This window comes from Gallinula chloropus (genome assembly GCF_964237585.1).
Source record: "Gallinula chloropus genome assembly, chromosome: 17".
Taxonomy (NCBI): domain Eukaryota; kingdom Metazoa; phylum Chordata; class Aves; order Gruiformes; family Rallidae; genus Gallinula; species Gallinula chloropus.
The window spans coordinates 8,653,184-8,678,007 of NC_140102.1; the positions used below are offsets into that span (position 1 = coordinate 8,653,184).

Below are 24,824 nucleotides of genomic sequence, written 5' to 3' on the forward strand. Positions count from 1 at the left end.
TCCTATTTACTCAGCAAGGGAGAAGTTGTATTCAGGAAAAGTCCTAGGGTTCCAAAAGTTCATAGCAGCCATCTGAAATCTTACCGGATACAAACCAGATCATTGTAAAGGTGGACACAATACACCAATTTTCCCTAGTCTGCTGTTACATCAGTAGTGGTATGATGGTCTCACTTCAGGGTTCACATTGCTGCAAGAAACTGAACTAGGATCCACCTTCTTAAGAGTACTAAACTTGTTTATGTACTAGCACCTTGAAGTTGGCTTGTTGATAAACATGGATTTTATTTACCAGTGTTTTGCTTCTATCATTAGTTAGAAATCCTGTAGAAATATTAATGATCATCTGACACAAAGTTTAAGAGTTTCTCTGAATTACCAGAAAATTCATGTCATTTTCAGTTCAAGGATGGTATTTAGTTGTAAAATCTCAACATCCAACTCACTAATAGCTTGACCAAACATCAGGAAGTGTTGCATACATCCAGTTCTGTGGCAAGAGAATGTGCCACAGAAGAAACACAGACAGACAATTTCAGTGAACAGCTTTTTTTTCTTTTTTTAATTAATAACTTCTTAGTTCAGGAAAAAATAAATCACAAAAGAGAACTGGAAGAACTACTCTCCACCTTCTTTATAAAAGAACTTGCTCAAAGAGAGAGACTACATACCTTGTTCACCACTATGTCAAACCCTACCATAATCACCTTGGTTTTCACAACATCTATTCTACCGTGTTTCATGCTCAGCTTCCAAATGTCTCTTATAAAGGAGGTGGGGGTGTGCTTTAGACAGGTTAAAAATATGCTGCACCTTTACAGTATTTAAACAATTACACCAAGCATAGTTCATACATTTATCACATTAACTATCACCTGGTAACCATACATTTAAAAAGGTCTAATGTATAGAGTATGTAATACCCATGACAGATACTCTTACTTACTTAAGAGCATATAAAGATCAGGATTTATTCACCCTCCCCATCTGCAGTTTAATTTCTCATCTCTCCCTGGTACAATACAAGTGACAGAAAAAAATCCCTTCATTCCATTGCACTACCACAACCCTTTATGCATAGAAAGGCAGATTAATGATCTGTAACAGGGAAAAGGAAGAGGGTTTATAAAATGAATTTGAAGAACCCCTACTGCACAGGTAGTTTAGATGTTAGGTACATGAGTTCTGCTGTCTGTGTTTCCCCCTCTTGTGGGGATTTTTTTTTCATAAAGTCACGTAATACATCCCTATATAAACATAACTTGAGCAAGTGCAAGCAAGGTTGAACATAGTACTGCAGACACGTTATTCTTGACCAACAAAAAAAATCAGCACAAGAGGCTTGAACACCAGCACAGTGACAAGTCTCTGCTGAAAGCCCATCTGGGGTGTGGGAAGTGGTGAATGAGAATGCAAAGCACATTTCTGCATATAATGTGCAAAGGCTTGATCTCCACAACTGCACTCAGTTTGCTACATGCACAGCCAGAGATGAAAATGAGATCAAAACCAGCTGGGAATGGTTGTCCTGAGAAGATACAATAATCATTGAAAAAAAAATATCTAAACAAACATAAAATACAAATACAGAAGCAACAGAACATTGTTAATAATACTAAAAGACAGAAAACACACTGTTGTTGTTAAAGGAAGTTTCAAGTATTATTCCAGATCCAATTTCAATCCTACTCACAGGAGAAAATGCCCAGAGATTAGGAAGAGAAGTCCACACCAAAGCGTATTTTAATAGCACACGGGCATGGCCAACAGACCCATCCTTGCAACAGCTATTGTAAAAAATAAAAATCTAAACATAAATGCATCATTCTAATTAGCATTCATATTAAGATGTGCACTACTGGAAATAGTTGTTTAATTCACTAACACCAGTAGACACGCTGTGCTGCATCATTTGTGCTCCATTACATCACAAGATATTGTGTGTAGACTTTTTAACATTGAAGTATAAAACCTGATCATAAAATAAGGCATACTTAAAAACAACATGGTATCTACAGAGGTAACTTTGTATGCTTTCTTCTCCTTCTGTTTCACTCTTCTAGGTATGATGAAAAAGAAAAATTGGTCCCAGTTGAGGTTTGTGAACATCAGCTAACAGATAAAGATGAAACAGTTCAGATCACATCATATCAATTGGGGAGGGGTGTGTTTATTGTTTTTTGGTTGGGTTATTTTTAGATGATGTTTGGGACATTTCCTGAATGAGCTCTGCAGAAGGCATGAAAACAAAACCTGTATTTTTTATGTCAGTGATGCCAGTGTTCCCCTCCATCATCCCTATCTGGAAATGCCTCCATATTGCTACAATTTGTCCAAATGGAATTCTTTTCTGTAAGATCATTCCTTCCAGTAAAGCTGCTATACTCTGTTTTAAACTATAGCTTTTTCTACATTTTCACCAGTGTATGCATGCTAGAGAACAGCTGCATGGCAGAGGTACATATTTAGCATACGATATCAAACCAAAAAAGAAATACAAAATATGAACCAGTGTGTCCTACTGGCTACTCTACGTCAAAAGCACTGTTTGGTCTTCTGATATAAAACACTACAGAAGTAATATTAGCAGAAGTCTGTTCTGCTTCAAGTATTACCCCAACTTTAAATGTGATTTTCAAACTTTTGTGCAATCATTTTTGTAATTTAATGTGAATAAAAACATCAACATGACTAAACTAAGAAAAGAAACTCCACTTCTTCCACTACACTGCATGTATGGTAGAAGCTTTAAGCTGAAACAGCTGTTTAATGGACAGATTTTTTTTAAAGTGAATATTAACAGGGTTTCTAGCCCAAAAGCAATGGGTAGTGACAGAGTATCAGACTACCGCAAAATGCAGTTACAAATATACACTGACAATTTCCTTCTTAAATATTAATGGCTCTTGAAATATCCATCAGATACTTTTACAAAACATTTCTAGTTTAAGTCTAAGGATTTTTCTTCGTTTCTTCACAAGTAGTGCAAATACACTCCTTATTCTTAGGTCTTCCCAAGATATGGCTGGTTTTTGTGTGTGTGATTTCTGTTTGTGTTCTTCACTGAAGCGACACAGGGACACTGTAGTCATGAGGATGGAACACAATGCTTGCAAGACTTTCTTGGAAAAAAAAATCTACCTTATTCATGTACAGCTGTAAAATTCTACAAATTAAAAAGTTTACACCAGATTACCTGATGTAAAAGTTATTGATTCCCTGCTATGGGGGAACTGAGAAGATCCCCATAAACTTTAAACTGTACAAGCAGTGTAACAGGTTTTTGTCCCCTCTCTACAGACTACAAGTATTCAGTTCTTGAATCGTGTTTGCTCACAAATGTGATTGAATTTCCTGAAATAAAAACACACAAACAAAAAGTATTAAAAGGTAACAAAGTTGTCAGGCAACAACAACAAAGAAAGGGTCAGCATCTTTCATAGGGTATTTTAAATCATAAACCATTTAAAGCAGATCATTTACATGCTAACCTATCTGTTTCTCAGAACCTGTTTAGATCATGCTCTACTACAGTGTTATCTATAACAGGATTTTCAACATCTCTCCTACTAAATAACCTTTGTTAGTTTTATTATGCAACAGAAAACCTGTTATTGAAACCATTTCTCTGTATTTCTGCATACTTCAAACCCAGGAGGCAATTAAAACAGGAACAAGCAAATTATTTTTGCCCTGTGAGACATTACTAATTTTCAGTAGACAGTACACAAGTCACTAGGAACTAGAACTAACCAGGCTAATAATACATTTCAACATAAACATGTTCTTTCACTGGCTTAGAACCTTCTTCTGGAAAGAAAAAAAAAAAGTTTTTCTCATTCTGTATTATTTACATTTTATGGGAATGGCAAACCCATCTTCCTGATTTTAACAGTTAAGATTTTGTACAAGATGATTCTTTGCAATTCTAAGAACATCTCACTAGTCATTCTTTGTCTTTCTCTTCCTTGGGTTATGCATCCCCTGATACATAAATGAAACAGGAACTGGGGTGCTGAGTGTCTATTTACATGTATACATAGAAGAGAAGATGCAAGAGAGACCATGAATGTTCTCCCTCTTGCTGAATTAGATCAAAGATTAAAAAGAAATCTTGTTTACATAATCAAAATACTTAGCAAAACAGTTTATCTCAATTAAAAAAAAACCCAAAATGCACCAACCCCCACCAGATATCTAGAAGTGGTATGACAGGATTGTTTACTTTTATGGAGTTTAGGAGCTAAGAGCAGCAGTCAGTAAAGTTCTAGGAACAGCTAATGCTTTAAAGGAAAAAAAAAAAAGGAGAAAGAGAAAAAAAGGAGGGAAAAAAAAGGAGAAAACCCTCTTAATAATTTCCATTCTAGATAGAATTATCCATCACAATATGAACAAAGATGACTGTTGAGTGCTTTGATATTGAATTAACTCTATAACATTTCAAAACAAAATCTCCTCTGGGAAAATAGCCCTGTAACATGAAGTTACTGATATCAGTGGTGCTTTGAATTGCATCTTAAATCCCAAATTATTTTTGAAAGTTATTTGGTAAAACCCACTGAATTTGTAAGAGACTGGGGATGAATATTTTACAAGTCTTTCTTAAGGTCTGCTTGCATAAGCTGTAGTCTGGTTATTTTCAATCCATAGTACCTGAAATATTAGAGGAATTTCTGCTAGGTGTATGTATTCATCACAGCATTAGAAAGACGTTGCAGAATCTACTATTCATTACAGCAATTTCTCAATAAGGGATAACAGTGCCTCTAATTTAAATTCCACTGAGATTTTAGAGAATTATTCACGAAGAAGGATTTTTCTACCCTCCCTGGAAGCAGTTAGCTCTTAGGTAGGTAATTTTTGTTTTGTTTTACAAGTGTTTAATATTTGTCTTACCACATGTGAGTCTTTTTGTAAGAATTAAATTGCATTATCAGTGGCTTTTTTTTTTTAAATCAAGGACCTTGGTTTATTTTGGATGGACACTTCTCATGAATATATATACATACACAACAGGAATATACTCATACCAGGAGCCCATGTCCCCTAGATGTATTAAAACACTGAAATAGTGGGTTCATCTTTTTCTAGGCTCAGTATTTCACCATATGCCACATCACTTGGATCAGATGCATAAGACCTAGAAACTCCTCCAAGACCAGGAACTGCTAAGCCACACTGGATTCTTAATCTCAAATATTCCAAACTTCTCTTGCATCTGTTATTGCAAGTATTCCCACAAAATTATCCCCCCTAAGTATGTTTCACTTCACTAGAAGTGAAATGAAAATTGCATAGGGATAATTATTATATGTACTGTGTTTTTAAGAAGAACCCAGACATGAGCAAATGAGAAGCTGCTTCAGTGGGAGAAGAATAAGAAGGAAGGAAGGAATGGGGTGTTGTGAGTGGAAAACAAGACTCAAGAAGTGCAGCACTGGGTTACATCAATTTACACATGCTAGTGGTGCTCTACTGACATGCACAGAGGGCTCCTTTCAAAGTTGTGTTAAAAACAAAACCACCAAAAAATCACCCATCCCAAGACTCAACCAATTCTGCAACAGTGTTATTCGTGCAATTTCTGGCACTTCAAAGGAGGAGGGGTTTGTAGGGGTTTTTGGTGGGATTTTTTTTGAAACAAACAAAAAAACCCAAGCTGACTTTCTAAACTGTGTAACTTACATTGCATGATGTGCTTTCACCTGAGTTCGACAGTTGCGTCCCCAGTAGCAATCAGGACGTGACGTGACAGTCACTGTGAAAAGAGCAAATGAAATGCTGCATTTATTACAGAAGTCATTAAGTAAGGGGATCCGGATTATTAAGGCACTGCTAATGGTGGTTAGTCAAAGGAAGCTTTGTAGAGAAATAAGACATGATTGGCAATAAATGACTGTAAACTATATTGGTTTACCTTTCTAGGAACAAAGCAAACGGTGAAGGCTCACAAAGACTTACAATGAAAGAGTTTGGTTCTCAGTGCTGTCAACTGAAATTTTATCATTTAGTTCAACAGAGATGGACTTTACAATTTAAGACATTGAGTATGTCAAGACACACTTCCAGTAGAAAGGGAAAAAATATTAATTTGGATAGAGTTTGTTGTTTTCCTTCCACTTTTACACACATTAGAACTCAGCTGTCCAGCAGGCCATTACATTAAAAGAAAAGCAACACTGAGGAGAAACAGGGTAGATTGATGGTCTCTCATCACACACAGCAGCAGTAGCAGAGTTCTCAGCAGTCAAAGATGGGGAAGTTGTTGCTAACAACAGGAACTAGATGGACAAAAGTAACACTAGATTTGTTGGAAGAGCTTCTGTTTCTAACAGATTTAGGACTGAAGGAGGCACAGTTGCTTGCATTATTTTTTTTACTAAAACTGCAAATGCAAACAGATTTAGAATTAATTTATGAAAACATTCTTGTTCCTAATTGAGAGCTAGTAAAACATGGAATTGTTCAGGAGGTCCATCATTTTATGGGAAAATAGGTTATGGCAACTCGCTCCTGTTAACCATATCCTGCATTTTACTGAATTCCCCTTTTCACTGTGCAGATATATTTATTCTGCAGGTGAGAAATCACACTGAAAGAAAAGATTTCATTAGGGAGGCTGACAATAACTATATGCAAACTTACCAGCTGACAAGTAAAGCAATCAGCATATTAAAAAAAAAAAGAAGGGGTAAAAAAAGAAAGATACAAGGATGAAACTGACTTCAACTCTTGAAATGATTTAATTATTCCCCCCTTAGTGTGTGAAGCTATGCCCACCTGGCAGTTCAGCAACAGGAATATTCTGCCTGTACTGGTAGGCAAGTTCTCGGAAGCTGCGAAGGCCGCAACAGTAGCAAAGCACCGTGTTCCCAGTAATCCTGTAATCTGGAGAGAAAACCAGGTTGTACATAATGTCAGTGTAAGGCTTGGGAAATCAGATCTAACAAAAATGTCATGATGTGTACACGGAACTCCAAACCTCTTGATAAAACTACCAAGTTATATATAGACAAAGAGTTATACATGGACAAAAATGAACACAGCACATACCTGACAATATAAAAACTCCTCTTTGAAGAGCTAAGAGACTTTCATTTAACATATTTTTCCATGTCAAACCCCTGGATGCCAGGTAATCCTGAAAAAATAAAGTATTTAATCTATAAAAATCTCCACCAATAAAGCCTAACCAAGCCATTCAGCCTATTTCCAAATCTACTCCTAGGTTTTCAAAATGGGCTGATGCTGACTATGAGTAAAGATTGAATATCTTTACCTTAATTAAAATGATACTTTTAGATCACCAATAAAACCTTCCATTTAGTATCTTTTTTTTTTTCCCCAGAAAATCCCCAGTTTTGCAAAAAGAATGCAAATAGATTCATTTCAGTCACAGCCTTGTTATCAATTTAGATAACCCTGTTATGGTATGGGCAAAATATTTTTCATGCAACCTAGTGTAAAATTTAACTTGCCTGGGAACAACTGTTTCACAGGCCATATTTTCCTGATATATTTTTAGTGAACTATTTTTCCTTTAAATACTATTTTGGATGTTACATTCTAAACTGTAGAAACTGGCTTCTCTAACAAATACTTCATGCAAGTAAAATTATTTTATGATTTAACAACCAAACACATCAGAGTTCTACAGTTTGCCTATTGATCATTTACACTCAAACTGAGAAGTTATGTCCAGAATTTGGCCTTCTCAGCACCTGTCACACACGTAGAAATTAAACATCAGATTTACATGAAAGTGATTTTTGTGGTGATGGTGTTAATTTGAGTGGTAAGAGAAGAGCTGATGCAAAACGGAATGCCACATCAAGACTGAAAGAGCCAAATCATAACCCCAAAATATTTCCAGTCTAGACACAGTAACTATAACTTTGGTCCAGATGAACATTCAGGACACATTAGATTTGCCTTTTAGAATCCCATGCTCCAAGTGACACAATGCTGCCATCTTAACTGTTAAGCAACACCTTACAATCATTTCATAAGTGAGTACATCTTAAAACAACATGCATAATGATTTTTAAACATACCTTTAGGATATCTGACTCATAGTGGTTGTTATTTAGGACTCCATCTAAACACTTATCACCGAGATTTATTTCTAATCAGAAGAAGAAGAAAAGTTAGTTTTCCTCTCCCAGCCCCACGGCCCTCACACATTTAAAGGTTCTTCTTTCCTGAGATAGCTGGCACAGACTCACATGAGCTCTTAGTAAACACTGCACACAACATATGGCACATGATATGTAACTTTTAGCGGCAAAGGTGAGACTGAGATTTTACAATTTCACTTTTAGTCCACAAACACTACTACTGATCTGCACAAATTAACCATACTCCATTAACTCAAACTGTAGCCAAGTCACTTCAACTTTTCTAATTTATTTTTTAAATGCCTACAACCTTGAGTTTCAGAAGTCTACATATTTAAGAGCATAAGGTTCTTCTCTAACCAGTTAACATCAGATGTTCAGTGCTCTTTTACACTGATTTGAATGAGTCTCTTACTAGGCCAAAATACACCATAATTCTTTTTATATGGGAAAGCATTGTGCTCACCAAATGTAGTTTTCAAGCCCAACATGGTATGAAGACAAGAAGTTAAATCCTCTCAAAGTTGACACATACCACTCAAGAATTTTTTTATGTTTGAGATGCAATAAGGACAGCCTTTGTTTCCTTTTGCATGACTGTGCTACAAACTAATCTATTATATTTCTTAAATTACCTAAAGTTCAAGAGAGAGACAGACAGACATTATTGTAAAGTGAGCAGGCTCATAAGAAACAGATTATTCCACAATACCACAGAATGGTGCCAAGCAGCCAAAGCACGCCATCCGAGTGCAGCCCCAGTATAAGTGACAGAAGGGTTGCAGACAAACTGTACCTGCAAGTTGGTAAAGAACAACCCTGTCAGGACCTGCACACAAGAAAACTCAAGTCGCTGTTCTTATAAATCCAGAACAAAAGATCCCCAATACACTTGCTTAAAAAATGTACAACTGTCTCATTTAAAATGTATTCTACAGAGGAATAAGAGATTTTTATGAAGATTCTTTCACGCTGTCACTATAAGAGTCCAGAAGAAAAATATTCAAATATTCACTCTTAAAAGTAAGGTTAATTAAATTAAAAGTAAGGAGAGACTTAGTTCTGTAGCAAGACTTTTGAAAGGAAAAAAAAAAAAGTACACACATTGCTGAGGAGCCACATGAGGATTCTGCTCACGCTCTGCTCTTCGGTCAGGCATTGGCTGGAAGCAGCAGGTGCATATTACATGACTTCCTTGAGCAGGACACACATATTCCTGGACAGCTGGATGAGTTAAAAACAGGAGAAAAAAAAAAGACAGACTGAACATTGTAAACAACTGCAATCTGGACTGGGAATATTAGCAACATAAAAACCTTAATGTAACAAGCAAGCAATATCATTTGTACAATGAGCAGAAAAATGGCAATCAGGCTTCTAAATTACATGGGTGTGTAAAATATTTGAGTATGCAGAGCAGTTTAAGAACTGTCAACCATCAGCAATCTATTTTGGACAGCCATGGAAAAAACATGGTTAAATCTTATGGTATTTACACAAAGATACCTATGTGAGTGTGAGTTTACTGAGTTCATAATGGTGATGAGCTGTAGTATTTTAGAATCACACTACTGAGAAGATTCCATGACACTGACCTGCAGGGAAGTTTGCTGATGTAGATGGCGCATCTCCCAGTGCTTGCATTCCTCCTGCTTCTGTCTCTTGGCCTGTGCCAGGCAGAGTTGGAACAGAGTGTCTTCGATACCCTGGGCACTGTCTGCATACTATATATGGTTGACTGAAAGAATAAAATAGGTCATAGGAAATCACACCCAACAAATGCAAATGTAACTCAGATTCCTACGCTAGACAGGGTTGGTCATACTTTCAGAGTTTAAATTTGGAATTTCTTTATCCAGTAACATATGGAAGTTTACGTAACTCAGTACCTCACAGCTGTGAAGACTGCTGTAGTTGCAACAGATAAAACCTTTCCATTTTCTAGTATTCCCCAAGTAGTTAAAATAAGGGAGGGGGAAAGAAAAAAAAGAAAAAAAGAAAAAGCCACATGACTGGAAGCAAGATGAACAAGAAAGAGGAACAAAGCTGGAGTGACTATCTACTGTAAGAGTTCTTCTATTCCCCTCTAGACACAGTAAAAAGAAAGTATATTGGTGCCTGGGAATCCCAAGTTAAGCATCAGCTGCTTCAGTACCATATACCTGGTGAAAGCTGCATTCCAGACTCATAAGAAAGTACAGCGACTGCAGCTGCACTCATTGGGTTGTAGACTGCTCTATGTCCTGACAAGATCTTAGCCAGTAACCTCTTTTCTCTGAAGCCCATTTGTAAATGGAAGAAGTCACTTTACATATATCACATGAAGCTGTTACACAGTTCAGAATAGAACTGTGTTCATTAACTGAATCTTGTTGAATGTCTAGGAAGTTCTAATTTTAACTATTTTTTATTGACTGTTCAAGGTTCAGTAGGATGGCTTGTAGAGTTACTGAGATAATTACTGGTAAGAACAAACTCACTTGAAATGAAAAATAAGATTCATTCTGGCAGTGATTGTGGAAACAGTCAGAAACAGCTCTGTCTGTGAAACTAGCTCCGTTTGTGGGTTTGTGCATTCAAACATAAGTAAATCTAATTGAGCACACAACTTAGAGACATACCTGATATCTGAAGATTCACTATCTACATCGGACAATTCCAGTAAATCTTCAGAACTTCCTTCCTCGTCTGAAAAAGATCTCCGCACTTTAGGCTGCAACATGTCTTGAGTAATTTTGTTTCTAGCGTCCATGCTACGTACATCATCTTCATTACGACATTTATCTGGCATGACAACCAAATTCAAATTTCAAGAGAAAAGAACAGCTTGCATCCCTTATCCCCAGCCTTCTTTATCAACACAGTTACAATTCAGGTGCTTTCAGTTCCATAAAACATGTTTTTGGATAACAGAGATCTAGAAGATAAATTCCCTTCTCTCTTAGTGGAAGTATCAGGCAACTTAAGTTTTGTTTTCAAGAGACCATGGTTAATTAAACCCATATTCAAGTATATTTTTCAGAAATAGCTGAGTTTTGGTGGCCTAATCAGTGTCCCCTATTTGATAAAACTCATTCTTCTCACCCAATTAAGAATTCTTAGCATAGTCAGTTATAGCACTAAATCACCTTCAATTTGAAATGCTACAAAAAGTTACGTCACATTAGATCCACTTGTTTTCTTGCAGCCATGTCAAAGAAAACAACAGAGTAATAAAATATACATGCAAATTTAACAGGCAAAGTCTGTGCACACATCAATCACACGGGCAATGTGTGAAGTACATCAGATTCTGTTACACGGTGTTGAACTTGCCTGGATGCTGAATCAGATAAGCTTCAACCAAGTTGTTCAATATGTGATTTTTACAAATACGTTCTACTGGACAGCGACAAGTTGGACACAGAGAAGATCTTTCCATCCATCCTGAGTAGCAGGCAGCACAAAAAGTATGCATACAAGGCTGCAAGCTGGAAAACACAAACATGAAAAAAATTTAAAAAATGGAGTCAAATTCACAAAGCTTTCATTTTTCAGATACATTCACAGTGTTCAAATGCCTGTTTAACATTGATTTGACTATAAAGGTTGGGTGAGGGGGAGGTATTGAGAAAAGCTTGCAAAAAACTCTAAATATCCTGTCCTCCTCAAGTGGTTGTCACTGAGCTTCACATATTATTACCACATGATTACAGCTTTTGTCAATGATACATACCTTACACAGTCATGCAGCAGTTCTTGGCAGATAATGCAAGTTAATGTTTCTTCCATCTTATCCGGTTTCACATTTGATGCTTTTGCATCTTCAGAGCCAATTTTAATTATACATTCACTTGGAGCTGCTGGTGGAAGATTTGAACAAGCATCTTCATCTACAAAGACAGAAGATTCCACAGTATGCAGCGTTTGAAGCTTTTAAATTTTTTAACCATTAAAAAAAAAAAAAGGCTCAAAAGATGTACACTGATTCACTGTTCACTGATTCACTGATCACTGGCAATGGTCCCACTAAAGGTTCTTCCTTTACACATAACAGCTTCTGAAGATGTTATTTTTACAAATAACATCCAGAACTCAAGCCAATAAGAAGCAAGAAACAACATAATCCTTCAAGACCTTCTAGGTTTTGCATGTCTGTATTTTGGATTTATTTCATATTTATAAAGAAAAATAAGCACAGGTCCTTATTTTTCTGTTAATCTCAGTGGGCTTCTATGAAAAACAAACATAGCTTTCAGTTTCTGATAAAATTTTTACAGCTAATTTTCAATAATAAATTAACAATAACTAAAAGAGTGCAGAATAAGGTGTGCAGTTCTGTGGTATACTAGCCTCCTTTTAGTTTCTTCTTAGCAGGTTCCAAACTTTCCTCCTCTCCTGTCTTTTCAGAATCTGATTCTGCTTTTTCTTTGTCAGTGATTTCTGAATTGACTGCAGAAGTTTCAGTATTCATATCCAGCTTTTCATGTTCATTGTGCAATGCCTTCAGACACACAGATTCTAAGATGGGGAAAGCAGGCACAGGAGTGAAAACTGAGGATTGTGATCCTGCAGAATAAAAACAAACCCATGAACACAGCTGCACACAGGTATGGGACATGCGGAAACAAACACTGACGATGTACACGCATCAATCCAAAGGTCTGAATAGGAAAAAGCAGAGCAAAAAGAGCAATGTCTGCATAACTATACTACATGCATTCTGAGGCAAACTGACTAATTGCAAGACATGGGGGGAAGCTATTAGTTGTCTAACCCTACTCAAAAAACACCATTCCCCTTTAAATTGTAGAGTATTTATTTGTAAAGGCTATTATCCACACCAGGTGTTCCTCACAAAGATGTCAAGCAGAGGATTTGTGCAATATTGATCATACATAACAGCTCAGGATCACAGCAAAGGGCAAAGCTTTGTTTTCATAGGAGCATGTTTAAAAAGCCCCAGTGAACTGTAGACAAATGCCATGTTCTAGATAGCCATTCTTCCTCCAGTTCTATTTTAGGAGTTTTACAGCTCTGTGGTATTACACCTGCCAACATAACCCAAGATACTATGGATCCATGTGGCATATTTTGGCCTTAGAGCTCTAAGGGGTGCCTGGCAGCAGGAACAGTGACAATTAGAGGAGCTTCTTGGAGTGACTGCAGGAGCATGTATATCTACTTAGTTTGTTATATGAACCACATACATCTGCTAAGTTTTCACCAATGCTCCACTACAAAACCACACTGTAAAGAGAGAAGAGTTTGGAATATACACGCATTTTCTGTCCCTCCAAACATAAGCAGATCTCACAATTGCCTTACTCATCCACCAGGATCTACCCTGCCTACTCAAAGTTGAAGCACACATATGGACTTAGTATTTTCACTAGAACTTTACAAAGCAAACACTGAAGATCCAGATAGGGATAAAAGATTAATCTGTTGAGATTCAAAACTGGCGTAATAGTTGATGGGATGTCAAACTTTAGATGCTTGACACAATTCTTACCAGATGTAGAAGGATTATCCTGCTGACCAGATGCAGACTCAATAAGAGAGGTAGAAGAAGCATTAAAGAGGTTAGATGTAGAAGTAGATGGCTGTGGTTCCTCATAGCAAGACTGAGTAGCTGATGGTGATGAGGTAATTTGGGTCTCATCATTACTTCTTCCTGTACTTGAGGTATCTTTGGTCACATGGCATTGGTTTTCTACATTAACTTCTACAGTTAGAAGGGGGGGAAAGGAAAGAAATGTATCTGTGTGACAGTCACCACACTGAGGCTTCAAAATTCCAAGGAACCATCTCATTGGAGCTTAGCTCCTTTTCACGGATCTTTAATTACTTTCTTACCTACTGGTTCTTTAGTTGCATCATGTTTTGTGTTTAAGGACTCATAAAGATAAGCAACATCTGAAAGAAAAATGAAAAGAAAAGAAGAAGAGAGATGAACAATTAAATTATTTCACTAAATCTTTCCAGTCAGTGTTGGATTTAATGACTCTGTATAGCTGAGTGAAATGAAAAGGCATGAAATGAAAATCCTGCTGCCTTAATAGTTATTATTTCCCAAATAATTTATGAACACCTTTAAGACATATGCCAGCACAGATCACACATGAAATCTTTTATTACATTTGGTCCACTGCAAAAACTGACGGTTACAAATAAAACTTGGTCCCTGAGTTCTACACAGTTAACATATGAAACAACATTACTTCCTGCCCAAAACCAGTTTGGCTTATATAAAAACCTGTGTGGAAGGACTTTTGTTTTTTTTTCATTTTAAACTAATTATGTTATTTCAATTGCATTACCCCGCAAAGAACTACAAGCATGTGAGGCATGATTCTTCAAAACCACACAAATATTTTTTCCAGGTTTACTAATTCTACTTCCACTACAGGGCTTCCTCCCTCCCTTTACTATCATTTTGCCTCTTCCCTCTTTAAAGCAAACAAAAAAACCCAACACAAACAAAACCAAAATACTTTTGCAGCCTTTCCTCCTGGTGCCAAAAATTGCTTCAGTGTGATATATAATTACTCACTGCCCCAGCAATTTGACTTCTAAAGAAGCACTGGGCACATGATCAGGACCTGGATCCTGAATCCATTTCATGCATTAGTTCTTCCAAAACTACTTCCAGGCACATTTCAATTTCAGACAGTTGCTCTGACTTGTCCCAGTAAAAATTAGCACATCAATGACTTCTACTACAGAAAGTTGTTTTTAAACATTAACAAATTATTTCTCTTAAAATTGAGTAATTCTGTTTTAATTGTAGTGATACTCTTTTCTCTTATGATGCAAGTAAATGACTAATCATGGCATCTCAAAAATATAAATTTACTTACTGTTCTCTGGCTCATTTTTTCTGTAAACAACATAAATGACATCCCCAGTCTGTAAAGGGTATGTCTGCCTCTTAACTACTTTCAGTTTATTAATTATGGTTCCATTAGTACTGTAAAGAGAAAGAAAAGATAATTTAGCATAAATGTTTTCATAATTACATAGAAGAAATGGAAAACATGAGATACTTTTAATGAATAAAAGCTATTGGCTCTCAAAAAAAAAAAAACAACCCAAGTAAGGCAGGTTTAAAAAAACCCAACTTCAGAAACAAAAAATTTCTCCTGAAGACACAACTGCAGAGCTGCTTGAGCTTGAAAGGTCATTTGTGTCTACTGGTAAAGAGATGGTAGCTGACAGACAGACCGAAGATCTCTGACATTTGTTCAGTGTCTCAAAATAATTAAATGACTGTTTCTGGACAATAATCTCCACCCTTTAAGTATGAAACAGGAAAGGACAATAGGAATTCTATTCCAAGTTCTGTGAATCTCCTAAGACATTCTGTGACAAAAGAACTTTTCTTGTGGAGTCAGGTATGACACACAGCATTAATTTTTCTCCCCTCTTGCTTCAAATAGTAACAAACATAAAATTCCAAAGTTACTTAGACTGTTTGCAACTCAAGTGAGAAGTTAGTAAAGTGGAAAAGCAGTTACACATAATTAAAAGGTGAGTTGGAAGTAATTATTTTGATATTAAAAAAACCTCCAAGACTCATGGCAGAAATTGAGGAAGAAGAAAATGTAAAGCATGGCTGATTAATGGAGGTACCTCCTTCACTATGGCTGATGCTTCATACACAAGCCATTAGCCTTTTATAACTAAGTCAAGTTATTCAAGTACTAAATAATTCCAGCTCAGTTCCCGTAAGCCTCTCTCAGGGCTGTGGCATTCTAGAATTTCAGGCTTCTGCCGTTCCAAATCACAGCAGTTAGTACCAAATATAAACGAACTGAAAGTGTTCTTTTTCCCCTCAGCAGAGCAAGCTGCTGCGTGAAGTGACAACAAACCTCTGCTGCCACCTCCTGGAGGCCACCTCTCGTGCCCAGGACACAACAGCCTTCCTCACACAGACCATTACTCAGAAATAAGCACCTTCCTTCCTCGTTATTTTTCAAAAGCAACCTGAAAAATTTCTTGTTGTTTATAAACATGAACAGAGAAAGAAAACTAGAACTTCAACTACTGTTGACCTCCTTAGACACAGTCAAAAGCATTATATTAAAGTGAAAAGGAAAAGCAAGCCTCTTTGATTTACTACAGTGAGTCTTGATCAAGATATCAGTTCTTGCTCTTCTTACCTTTGCAAATGCTTTCATTATTTACATGGCTGAATCAACTACTCCAACAAAAATAACAAGATTTCAAAAATAAATGCTACTGTAAGCATCAAGAAACAAACAAAAATCTTTGGGTCACATCGGTAGCTTCAATAGTTGCTCTATTACAGATTTTTTAAGGTTCTCCTATAAGCAAGAAAACTATTTTAAAGCTTGCCTTTTTACCTCAGGCTTACAGATGCTGACTAGCCTGAAAGACACAAGCACCAAAGAACCAGAACAGTGGAATCACCAAAACAATGCCAGCATTTAGCAATTAAGGGTGGGGCAGGGCGGGGTGGGGTGAGAGTAATTTGGTCACTCTATTAGAAGCTTTACCAATTTTTAACTGAACATTGATGCTAGTGATAATATATTAAACATTTATGTTGAAGTAAAATTTGCACCTTCTTCCTTCAATTGCCAAAGAAATGGGAAAGCTTACAACAACACCTGAAACCTGCCAGAGGCCCTTTAACAAAACTAGGAAGCATCACATGAGACCTCCTTACTTTTCCAAAAGGCAAAACAAAGTGCATCTCCCAGCTGCTGTAGGCATTTTAGACCTTCTTCTGCAGTAAAACAGCTAAGCTTGAGTAACAAAAATTGTCACCTATTGAGGTTTAGCTTCTACAGATAATTGCTAGTCCAAATATTTGACTAAATATAAAAAATGTCACAACAATGTATTTTATGAAGTTGCTTTGTCATGGCTTCCAAGACCAAGACTGTTATGAGGGACAATAACTCAAATGAGGCATTCTTGAGGGGAAAAAAAAGAGTTTTAAAGCTGCAGAAGTAGCTATTCAAGACCTTAACTGTCAAACTCGTTACAAATAGCTGAATCTTCTCAGTTCTACAGAGTTAATACTGGCTTCAAAGAGAGCTGACTAATGAATTATTTGGCATTCATGGACCCAGATGAAGTAGCAAGAAACTGATACCACTTTACACAGAAAACTGTAAGCTTTTCTTATAAATACAACTACTTCAGTTTGCAAATGTATTTATCTCAGCCAATAATCAAAGGAAAAAATATCTAACTACCCCAGATAACTCTTCTACTCTTTCATTTCCAGTTTCAGGCTTTAGCATGAGGCACTTAACAGACACGGTGACATACCAGACTAATGTTGTGGGTATTTTTTAACCAGACACAAAAGATACATTATGACATTTGTACATTCCTCTGATGTTTCCTATTAAAGTAAGGTCTCCATAAAATAAGTAGAAAGACTAATGAGAATCACAAATGTGAAGGCCATTCATTAGGGCTTTAATACTGAATCAATGCCAATGACTGTGTAACTTTCGACACGGAGAAGAAAAATGGTACTATCAGATATAAATTGTCTGGGTTGGGAAACAAAGCCACAAAAGGTCCCACTGACACTCCAAAGAGTGGAAGGAAAACAAAAGTCAGGACTGAATTTCAATCTGGTTGATGACTATGATTTGTGAACAACACATTATTTCCCAATCCCAACTGTTGTGCTGCATTGATGTGAACAGCTACATTTCACTCAGAACAGACCTATTTTTGAAGTATACTTTGGTAGCCTTCCACAGAAAATGTCTTTTTGTAGTTACTAGTATCCATCCAGGAAAACAGAGTAGTTTAGTGTAAAACAACTGAATGAATACTCTTAATAGTTATATGCTATTTAAATACATTATATCCTGAACACATTGTAAACTGAAAGGAGTTTTAATTTCTATTAAATGACAAGATCCCTTCTGCAGTATGCCAGTATCCATTCTTTTAACGTTCATAGAAATAGTTTTGACTGGTAGGGTGAGGAGAATTTAATAGCAGAAAGGACACCAGTGCCAACTAAAGGTCAACCTCCAATTTACCCAGGGAAAGGAAATATCTGCTTGCTGGTCACATCATTAACAGCCTCGTGCAAATTGTTTACTGCTCTGAAATATCAGAGCAACTTATTACTTAGAATCCTTAAAAAAACAAACAAACAAACAAAAAACTAGAAGAAAACAAGAGGATGACTTTTAAAAAATTACCTTAGTTGCCTTTAAAGACTCTCTTTCAAAATGAAGAATCTCAAAACTGCTTTTACTTAAGGCAATCCAACTGCTGCCTGTATTGTGTTAGGTCAGCTTGTATAATTTGTTTTCTTTCAAGTACTATAAAGCAACTAGCATGCAGTTTGGAAAATAAAGCAGAAACATATCCCAAAAAAGGGCAAGTCAGGGAATATTTTATTGCACTATTTGCTAATTCTTGGCTTTTGCAATCCCCAAGCTTCTATTTATAATTTTGAGTTTTCTATACATTTCCTTTCACCTGTAAATTTATGGCAATTCTTTCCAAAGTAGAACCGAGAACTACGATGGAGATAAAAATCAGTGCTGTCTAAATGTATTTTATGATATTCTTTGGTTTAATTACAATAAAGAAGTTCACTCAGTTCAACTGTCAGACACAAGCTGCCTCCTTCAATGCATTCTTCTTCACCAGAAGAATCTGAGCTTGACCACACCAATGTTTCCAAGCTATTTTCCACTTCAGGGAACAAAAAGCTGACATGGCAGTATTTTTCTGGGAGGCTGGGCAGCTGTATTGCCAAATCAAACATTCAGAAAGTCTTCTTTCTGTCTCCTTGATTTTTTTTTTTTGACCTTATCTGATACTTGACACAAAGATTGGAAGGCACAGAAGAACAGACAGTCTTCTGCAAGATGTCATATCAACTTGTCTAGTCTCTTGATTCAGCAGCTGTGCTTCATATCAACTCACAGGACAGCAGAACACAAAGAATCTCGCTCTTTGTTGTTAGATACATATTAGTGTAACATGCCTAAGCAGCTAATGGGTAAGAGTCTGTAGGTGCAGCCTTTCTATTACACTACCACTGTAACAAGCCCTACCTTTACATTAATAGAGCTGTTGCAGTTTGTGTAGCTGGGTACTGGTAGAGAAGGGGGGGCTGCAGAGATGGCTGCTGTAAGCAGCAGCTAGAAGCTCTCTGCAGGCCCCAGGGAGTAAACATCGGCTGATTCAAGGCCAGAGTTGGTGCTGACCAAGGCCAAGCCAATCGGCGATGGTCACAGCGCCTCTGGGAACCACATTTGGGAGAAAAAAATAAGCAGGCAGGTGCATTTTGCCCCCAGAGAAGGGAGTGAGAAGATGTTAAGGAGCTGTGCAGACACCAAGGCCGGTGAGGAGGGCAGGGGAAGGCGCCCCAGGTGTGGAAAAGAACGATGCCCCTGCAGCCCCTGATAAGGACAGGAAGAGATCATCCTGAGCCTCTCAATATATATTCTCTCCTGTCCAACTAAAAAGGAGAGTGATAGACTGACTTTGGTGGGCACCTGGCCTCCTGCCAGGTGTAAACCATCACAATCACATACAGAAAATTAACTTTAATTCGGCTTTTCTGCTGGCTGCACCTTCTGCCTCAGGGTTTGTGGGTGTGTAGGGGGAAAAAATGGCAGGAAACTTTCTACATAATTTACAGTTTCTTTAGCTTACATTATGATGACACTGGTCTAAACCAATTCTACCAGCTACATGCAACTGAAACTAGGGACAGTGTCTCAAACCTAGATTTACAGCTACACTCTCAGTCTGCCATGATAGGCACACATGGACTAATTTGTTGTTTGAAAACATCTTGAAATTTGGGTTAGCATTGGAGAATAACAATTATAAGCCATTCTAGATGTCGTAGCTAGGCCTGATACTTTTCCCTAAATTTCAGCATTCAATCCCACGGTTTCTGGGAGCATAAACCCTCCAGGGATCTATCCAGGGACCTATCCTGGCTATTTTCTCTTGTTACAACCTAGAAATGGAGAGGGAATAGCCCCTCATCAAGCTTGCAGATGCCAGTGAAGCAGAGAAGAGCTGAGCTGCCATTCAGAGGCACTTAGGCAGGCTAGTGGAATGGATTGACAGGAACATGAGATATTCAAGAGGGACAAACCCAGGTCCTGCACCTGGGGTGGAATAGCCACCTACAACAGTACAGACTAGACACCTACCAGTGAGGTTGGATGTCGGTGGATCTTATGACTAAGCATAAGATCATACACTTTGGACTTATGCCTAAGCTTAAATCAGCAGCAAGCCATGGCAGTGGAGGCCTACAGCACACTTGGCTGTGTTAACAGGGGTGTAGTCAGAAACTCAAGTGAAGTGACTATTATTCCCTTTTACTTGGAACTCAATAGTCCATCTATAAAATACTACATTTAGTTTTGGGTCACCTTGTTCTTGATAAACTTGAACAAGTCCAGCATAATCACCCACATGGCCAGAGGTGCTGGAGTACAAGACCTATCAGCTATGCAGCTAGGAGAACTGGGCTTACTTTCCTAGGAGAAGGTGGCTTGGTGAGCAGGGAACCTAACGGCAGCCTGCCAGTACCTATGAGGAAGTTACCAAGAAGATAGAGACTGTTTCTTTACTGAGGTGACAAGGGTCATAAATTGAAACCAGGAAGGTTCACAGACATGCAAGGGGAAGCACAAAAAAACCCAAACAAATCAATCTGAAGAAAATTAAGGTCTGGAATAGAGGCCCTTAGAGGCTACAGAATCTCTGCCCTTGGAGGTTTTCAAGGTCTGTCTACAAGAAGCCTAAACAACCTAGTCTAAAGCCAGTGGTGACCCATCTTTGACAGAGTTTGAACTAAGTGACCTCCTAAGGTCTCTTCCAACCTGAGTAATTCTGTATGACCTGTTTTACTTGAAGTAAGAAAAAGAAACGCATAGCCAATATAAATATCTGGAAGTGAGTTCCTAAAAAAGACTCCCAACATAGCTACTAATTGAGCAAGAGACAGAAAAGGAGCAGAGGTACAAAAATTCCACTGAAAGAAAAACTGAAGCTCATACATTCTGCCAGTGTCCCCCAAAACACACATGCCACTCAGTTTGACAGTACAAAGGTTTTTTAAAATATTCTTGGAGGGATTTTTGTCAAAAGCTCAGCAGGTACTTTATACTAACCCTGAGCTACCAGAACATTATCTTTATTTGCATTCTGGTATGTTGGTACAGGGATTTGGCATGACACCCTTCAAAACATCAAATGTGAAATGTCTTCTTTATGGATGTACATTAATATATTTTGAAGTGTTTTCTTTATCTTGGGGTAAAATGCTTTCCAGACATGAAATGTGAGGAGCAGGCAGAAAAGTATTATTTGTTTCTTTACTGACTGTGGTAACCTGGCAGAAAAAGAATGTGGTTTACAGAAGCGTTTCAAAATGTCATAGAGTTCTTGAAATGTAATAAACCAGAAGCTTTTGGCAATCTTAAGCAAAAAATCCTGTCAAAAATGAAGCAGATGAAAATTTGAAGAGAGTTACGATCTTCTTATAAGAAAAATCCTTCCATACAAATTCCTATCTTAAATTTTATAAAGGAAACTAGAAAACAAACTAAAATCCATTGGAAGCCACTCACAACCCCTGCAGTGCTATTTGTACTCCCACAGTAGCCTTAGAACTCCACAGGAAATAGCCTCACCAGTATAGCAAGTTCACTGGCCTTCAGTATGTGAAGAAGTATGTAATTAGCTTTATGTACTACAAGCAATCCCACTTAGCTTTTTCACAGTGGTTCCAGTGAAATCTGTTTATATCTTTCTACATTAAGAGCTTTAGTTCTCACACCCCTAACGTAACACAGAAACACACAGAAAATAAAATAACCTTTCTGGTTAAACGAAAGAATCAAAACTGAAATATCAATAGTAGAAATCTAGCAATTTTTTTTATTATTAAATTACATTGAATAAGCTCTAATCTCCATCTGACATGGCCACCACAACTGTCAGACTACAACTGTACTTATGCTACACAGACTAGAGATATTTGGAATACCAGAAAGATGTATAACAAGCACAGACTTTTAGTCCACATCTATGTTATGCTTTGAGATCATCACTGCAGGTATTTTCTTCCCTATGTAAGTCTCTGAAATGAAGCACACCCACACTTAAGAGTTTATAAGAATGCTGGTGTCATTTTTTTCATAAGTCTAAAGACATATGCAACAAAACTATTACAGTAATGGATTTTTTCACCCAGTAGACCATGAATTCCTTTGTGAAGAAATAAAAAAGGATTTAAAAAAAAGCCAAAAAATCCCCAAATTTAGATGCAAAAGTAGAAAACAGTGCCAAAACCCAAACCAGCAAACAAAAACAAGTATTTACTATTGATGCCCTGAGCAAGACATAAGATTTTACTACGCAGACTAAAAAGATAAAAGTACAAGATCATGGAAAAACCAACCTTGTATCTTCCAATGACACTTGACCAGATTCTTCATCCACTATGATTTTACAGTGATCTCCAGACACCAACTTGTTGCCAGGGAAAGATAAGTCACAACCTTAAAAAGAAAGCAGATTTTCCAGTGTGCTTAAAAATACACATTACGCAGACAAATTAGCATTCTGGCTATAAATGCACAGCAAACTGACTCATGTACATCTGCAACAATCCAAAACTTCTACTGGCTTATAGACAGTATGGGATATATAAATACAAGCAATGAGATAAGCTTATATCAGCACATGGGCCTATTTCAACCGTTTCAAGATAGTTTAGTTTCCTTCCCCCCTTCCAGTCCTAGCCCTCACAGATGGAAATCAAATCACAAATACCCTGATCAAGAGTGGTACAGAGATGACATATTTCACACAGCTTTGAAGTGTTCAATCTAAATCTAGGAGGCATACATCACTGAGCACCCTGCTCTTTTTCCACATCAGCATAACTCTATTTCATTGAATTTAACTTCTGCTTCATTCTAGTACACTGAGGGGAACAACGATGATAAACGAGTATCACTGTTCTCTGTTCAAGTCTTTTCCTTTTGTTTTTAAATAGAAAAAGTTCCCTCACCTGTTCACAGCACTATGACATTAATAAAGCTGGAAGGAGATGAAAAATCCAGGACTAAGATTTATGACATGCAGGAGAAGCATAATGATAAAGCTGATGTGATAGAAACCTTCCTACCTACAACTCTAGGGCTCTGAGCAAATCTTGTATTTTTACTTCTCATTAACATTGACTGTTGCAAGGCAATATCTGTGGTTCCCTGTGAAAGACACTAATCTCACTACAAATGACTCAAAGTACTTGATTATGTAAAGGTTACAATTAACCAACATGATTCACTTCTATCTACTCTCACTGTGGGTGCACTGTGTCCCAGCCTGCAAGAACAATGAATCTATAAGGATAGTAGTAGTCATCACATGTTCTGCTAAAAATTTAACACTAATCTCCTCCTGATATTCAAGGAACCATCAACAGCTACAGTGTTAACTGTTGCCTCACAACTTCTGATGCCAGGAAGCCCACTGAAAGCGAACAGATTAAATTTCATTCAGGAGCACGCCAACATTTCCATCACATTCTGTGGAGTTAGACTTTCATATGAGAGCAGGAAGGACAAAATACTCTAAACAGGCACTTCCAATGCCCCTGAAGGTTTTCAACAAATACTTATGACCAAAAGATTAGTATCCTTGCACCTGCTCATTTTACTAGCCCGTTATCAATAGAATATATTAAAAAAATCACCTTTTTCTCTGCACTATAACCCTCAACTAGACCTCAATTTGAAGAATTTACCCACAGCTTAGATAACGATAAGCAACCTAAATGTATATTACTGAATGTAAATAGGCAAACATTTTTCCTCCAATACACTATCTGAATATCTCATACAACTATAGCATCTGGTGTTTGTTCAAGACTATTTACAGAATGTGGCTAGTCAGTCAAATAGCTTGAACTGATGAACAGGAAACTGAAAATTACTGCTGTCAGAGCAAAGTAAAAAAAAAAAGTAAAACACTGCAATAATTGTTTTAAATAGAGCAAGCAAGAAACCCTTGAAAAAAAGACAAGTAGTAATAGCCCCAGACTCCGGGAATAAAGCTTTCAAATGCAGTCTCAGAGAATCTTTCAGTACTTGTTGGCAATCTTTATATGGCCAGAATAATTAAGGGCTTTTATGTGGGCGTTTTCTGAGACACACAAGCATTTTGCATTGCTGTTCCAACTTATTTTAACCACAAGAATGAAATGAGAACATAAGCAGGACCGGTACACAGAAACTCTTCTGAATCAGTAATAATTTTTTCTTATTTGTACAGACAACCTAAAAGGCAGATTCAGTTTTAAACGTGCACACGTCATAAGCTGGTAAAACAGAAAAGGTCAGTGGAAAACTTCCTCCTCACAAAGAGCCAAGAGGTAAAGTAGCAGCAACCCACGGCCCGGCAAGCGCCTGCAGCAGTTGATAGCAGGACACCCAACTTGTTTCAGTTCACCTCTAACATTTTCAAGGCCAACGGGGGGAAACCCCTGCTGTCCCCCAAACACTGCCCCACGCCAGCGCAGCGTGTCCCTGTCCCACCTTTCTTCCGACCAATTGTCCATTCTCTTTTCAGCAGCAAGACATGCGGCTCTGCCTCATCAGCACCCAGCCGGATCAACTTCCCCCAGGGCTGCTGCTGCTGCCGGCTCTGCTCGCCTCCTTCCGAGCGCTCCAT

The 24,824-nt window shown here is 37.5% G+C and overlaps 1 protein-coding gene across 1 annotated transcript; it reads right to left on the reverse strand.

The window, feature by feature from the left end:
• Nucleotides 1-3,225: 3,225 nt before the first annotated feature.
• CHFR (checkpoint with forkhead and ring finger domains) lies at nt 3,226-24,824 on the reverse strand (the record flags this gene model as incomplete). The annotated part of the gene is made up of 17 exons (XM_084272075.1): nt 3,226-3,354; nt 5,686-5,758; nt 6,781-6,888; nt 7,054-7,141; nt 8,055-8,125; nt 8,830-8,913; nt 9,222-9,341; nt 9,713-9,855; nt 10,739-10,901; nt 11,433-11,587; nt 11,833-11,989; nt 12,450-12,665; nt 13,612-13,824; nt 13,956-14,015; nt 14,960-15,069; nt 22,546-22,645; nt 24,689-24,824. The coding sequence occupies 17 exons, from the start codon at nt 24,822-24,824 to the stop codon at nt 3,312-3,314; spliced, it is 2,040 nt and encodes a 679-aa protein (XP_084128201.1). The 3' UTR covers nt 3,226-3,311.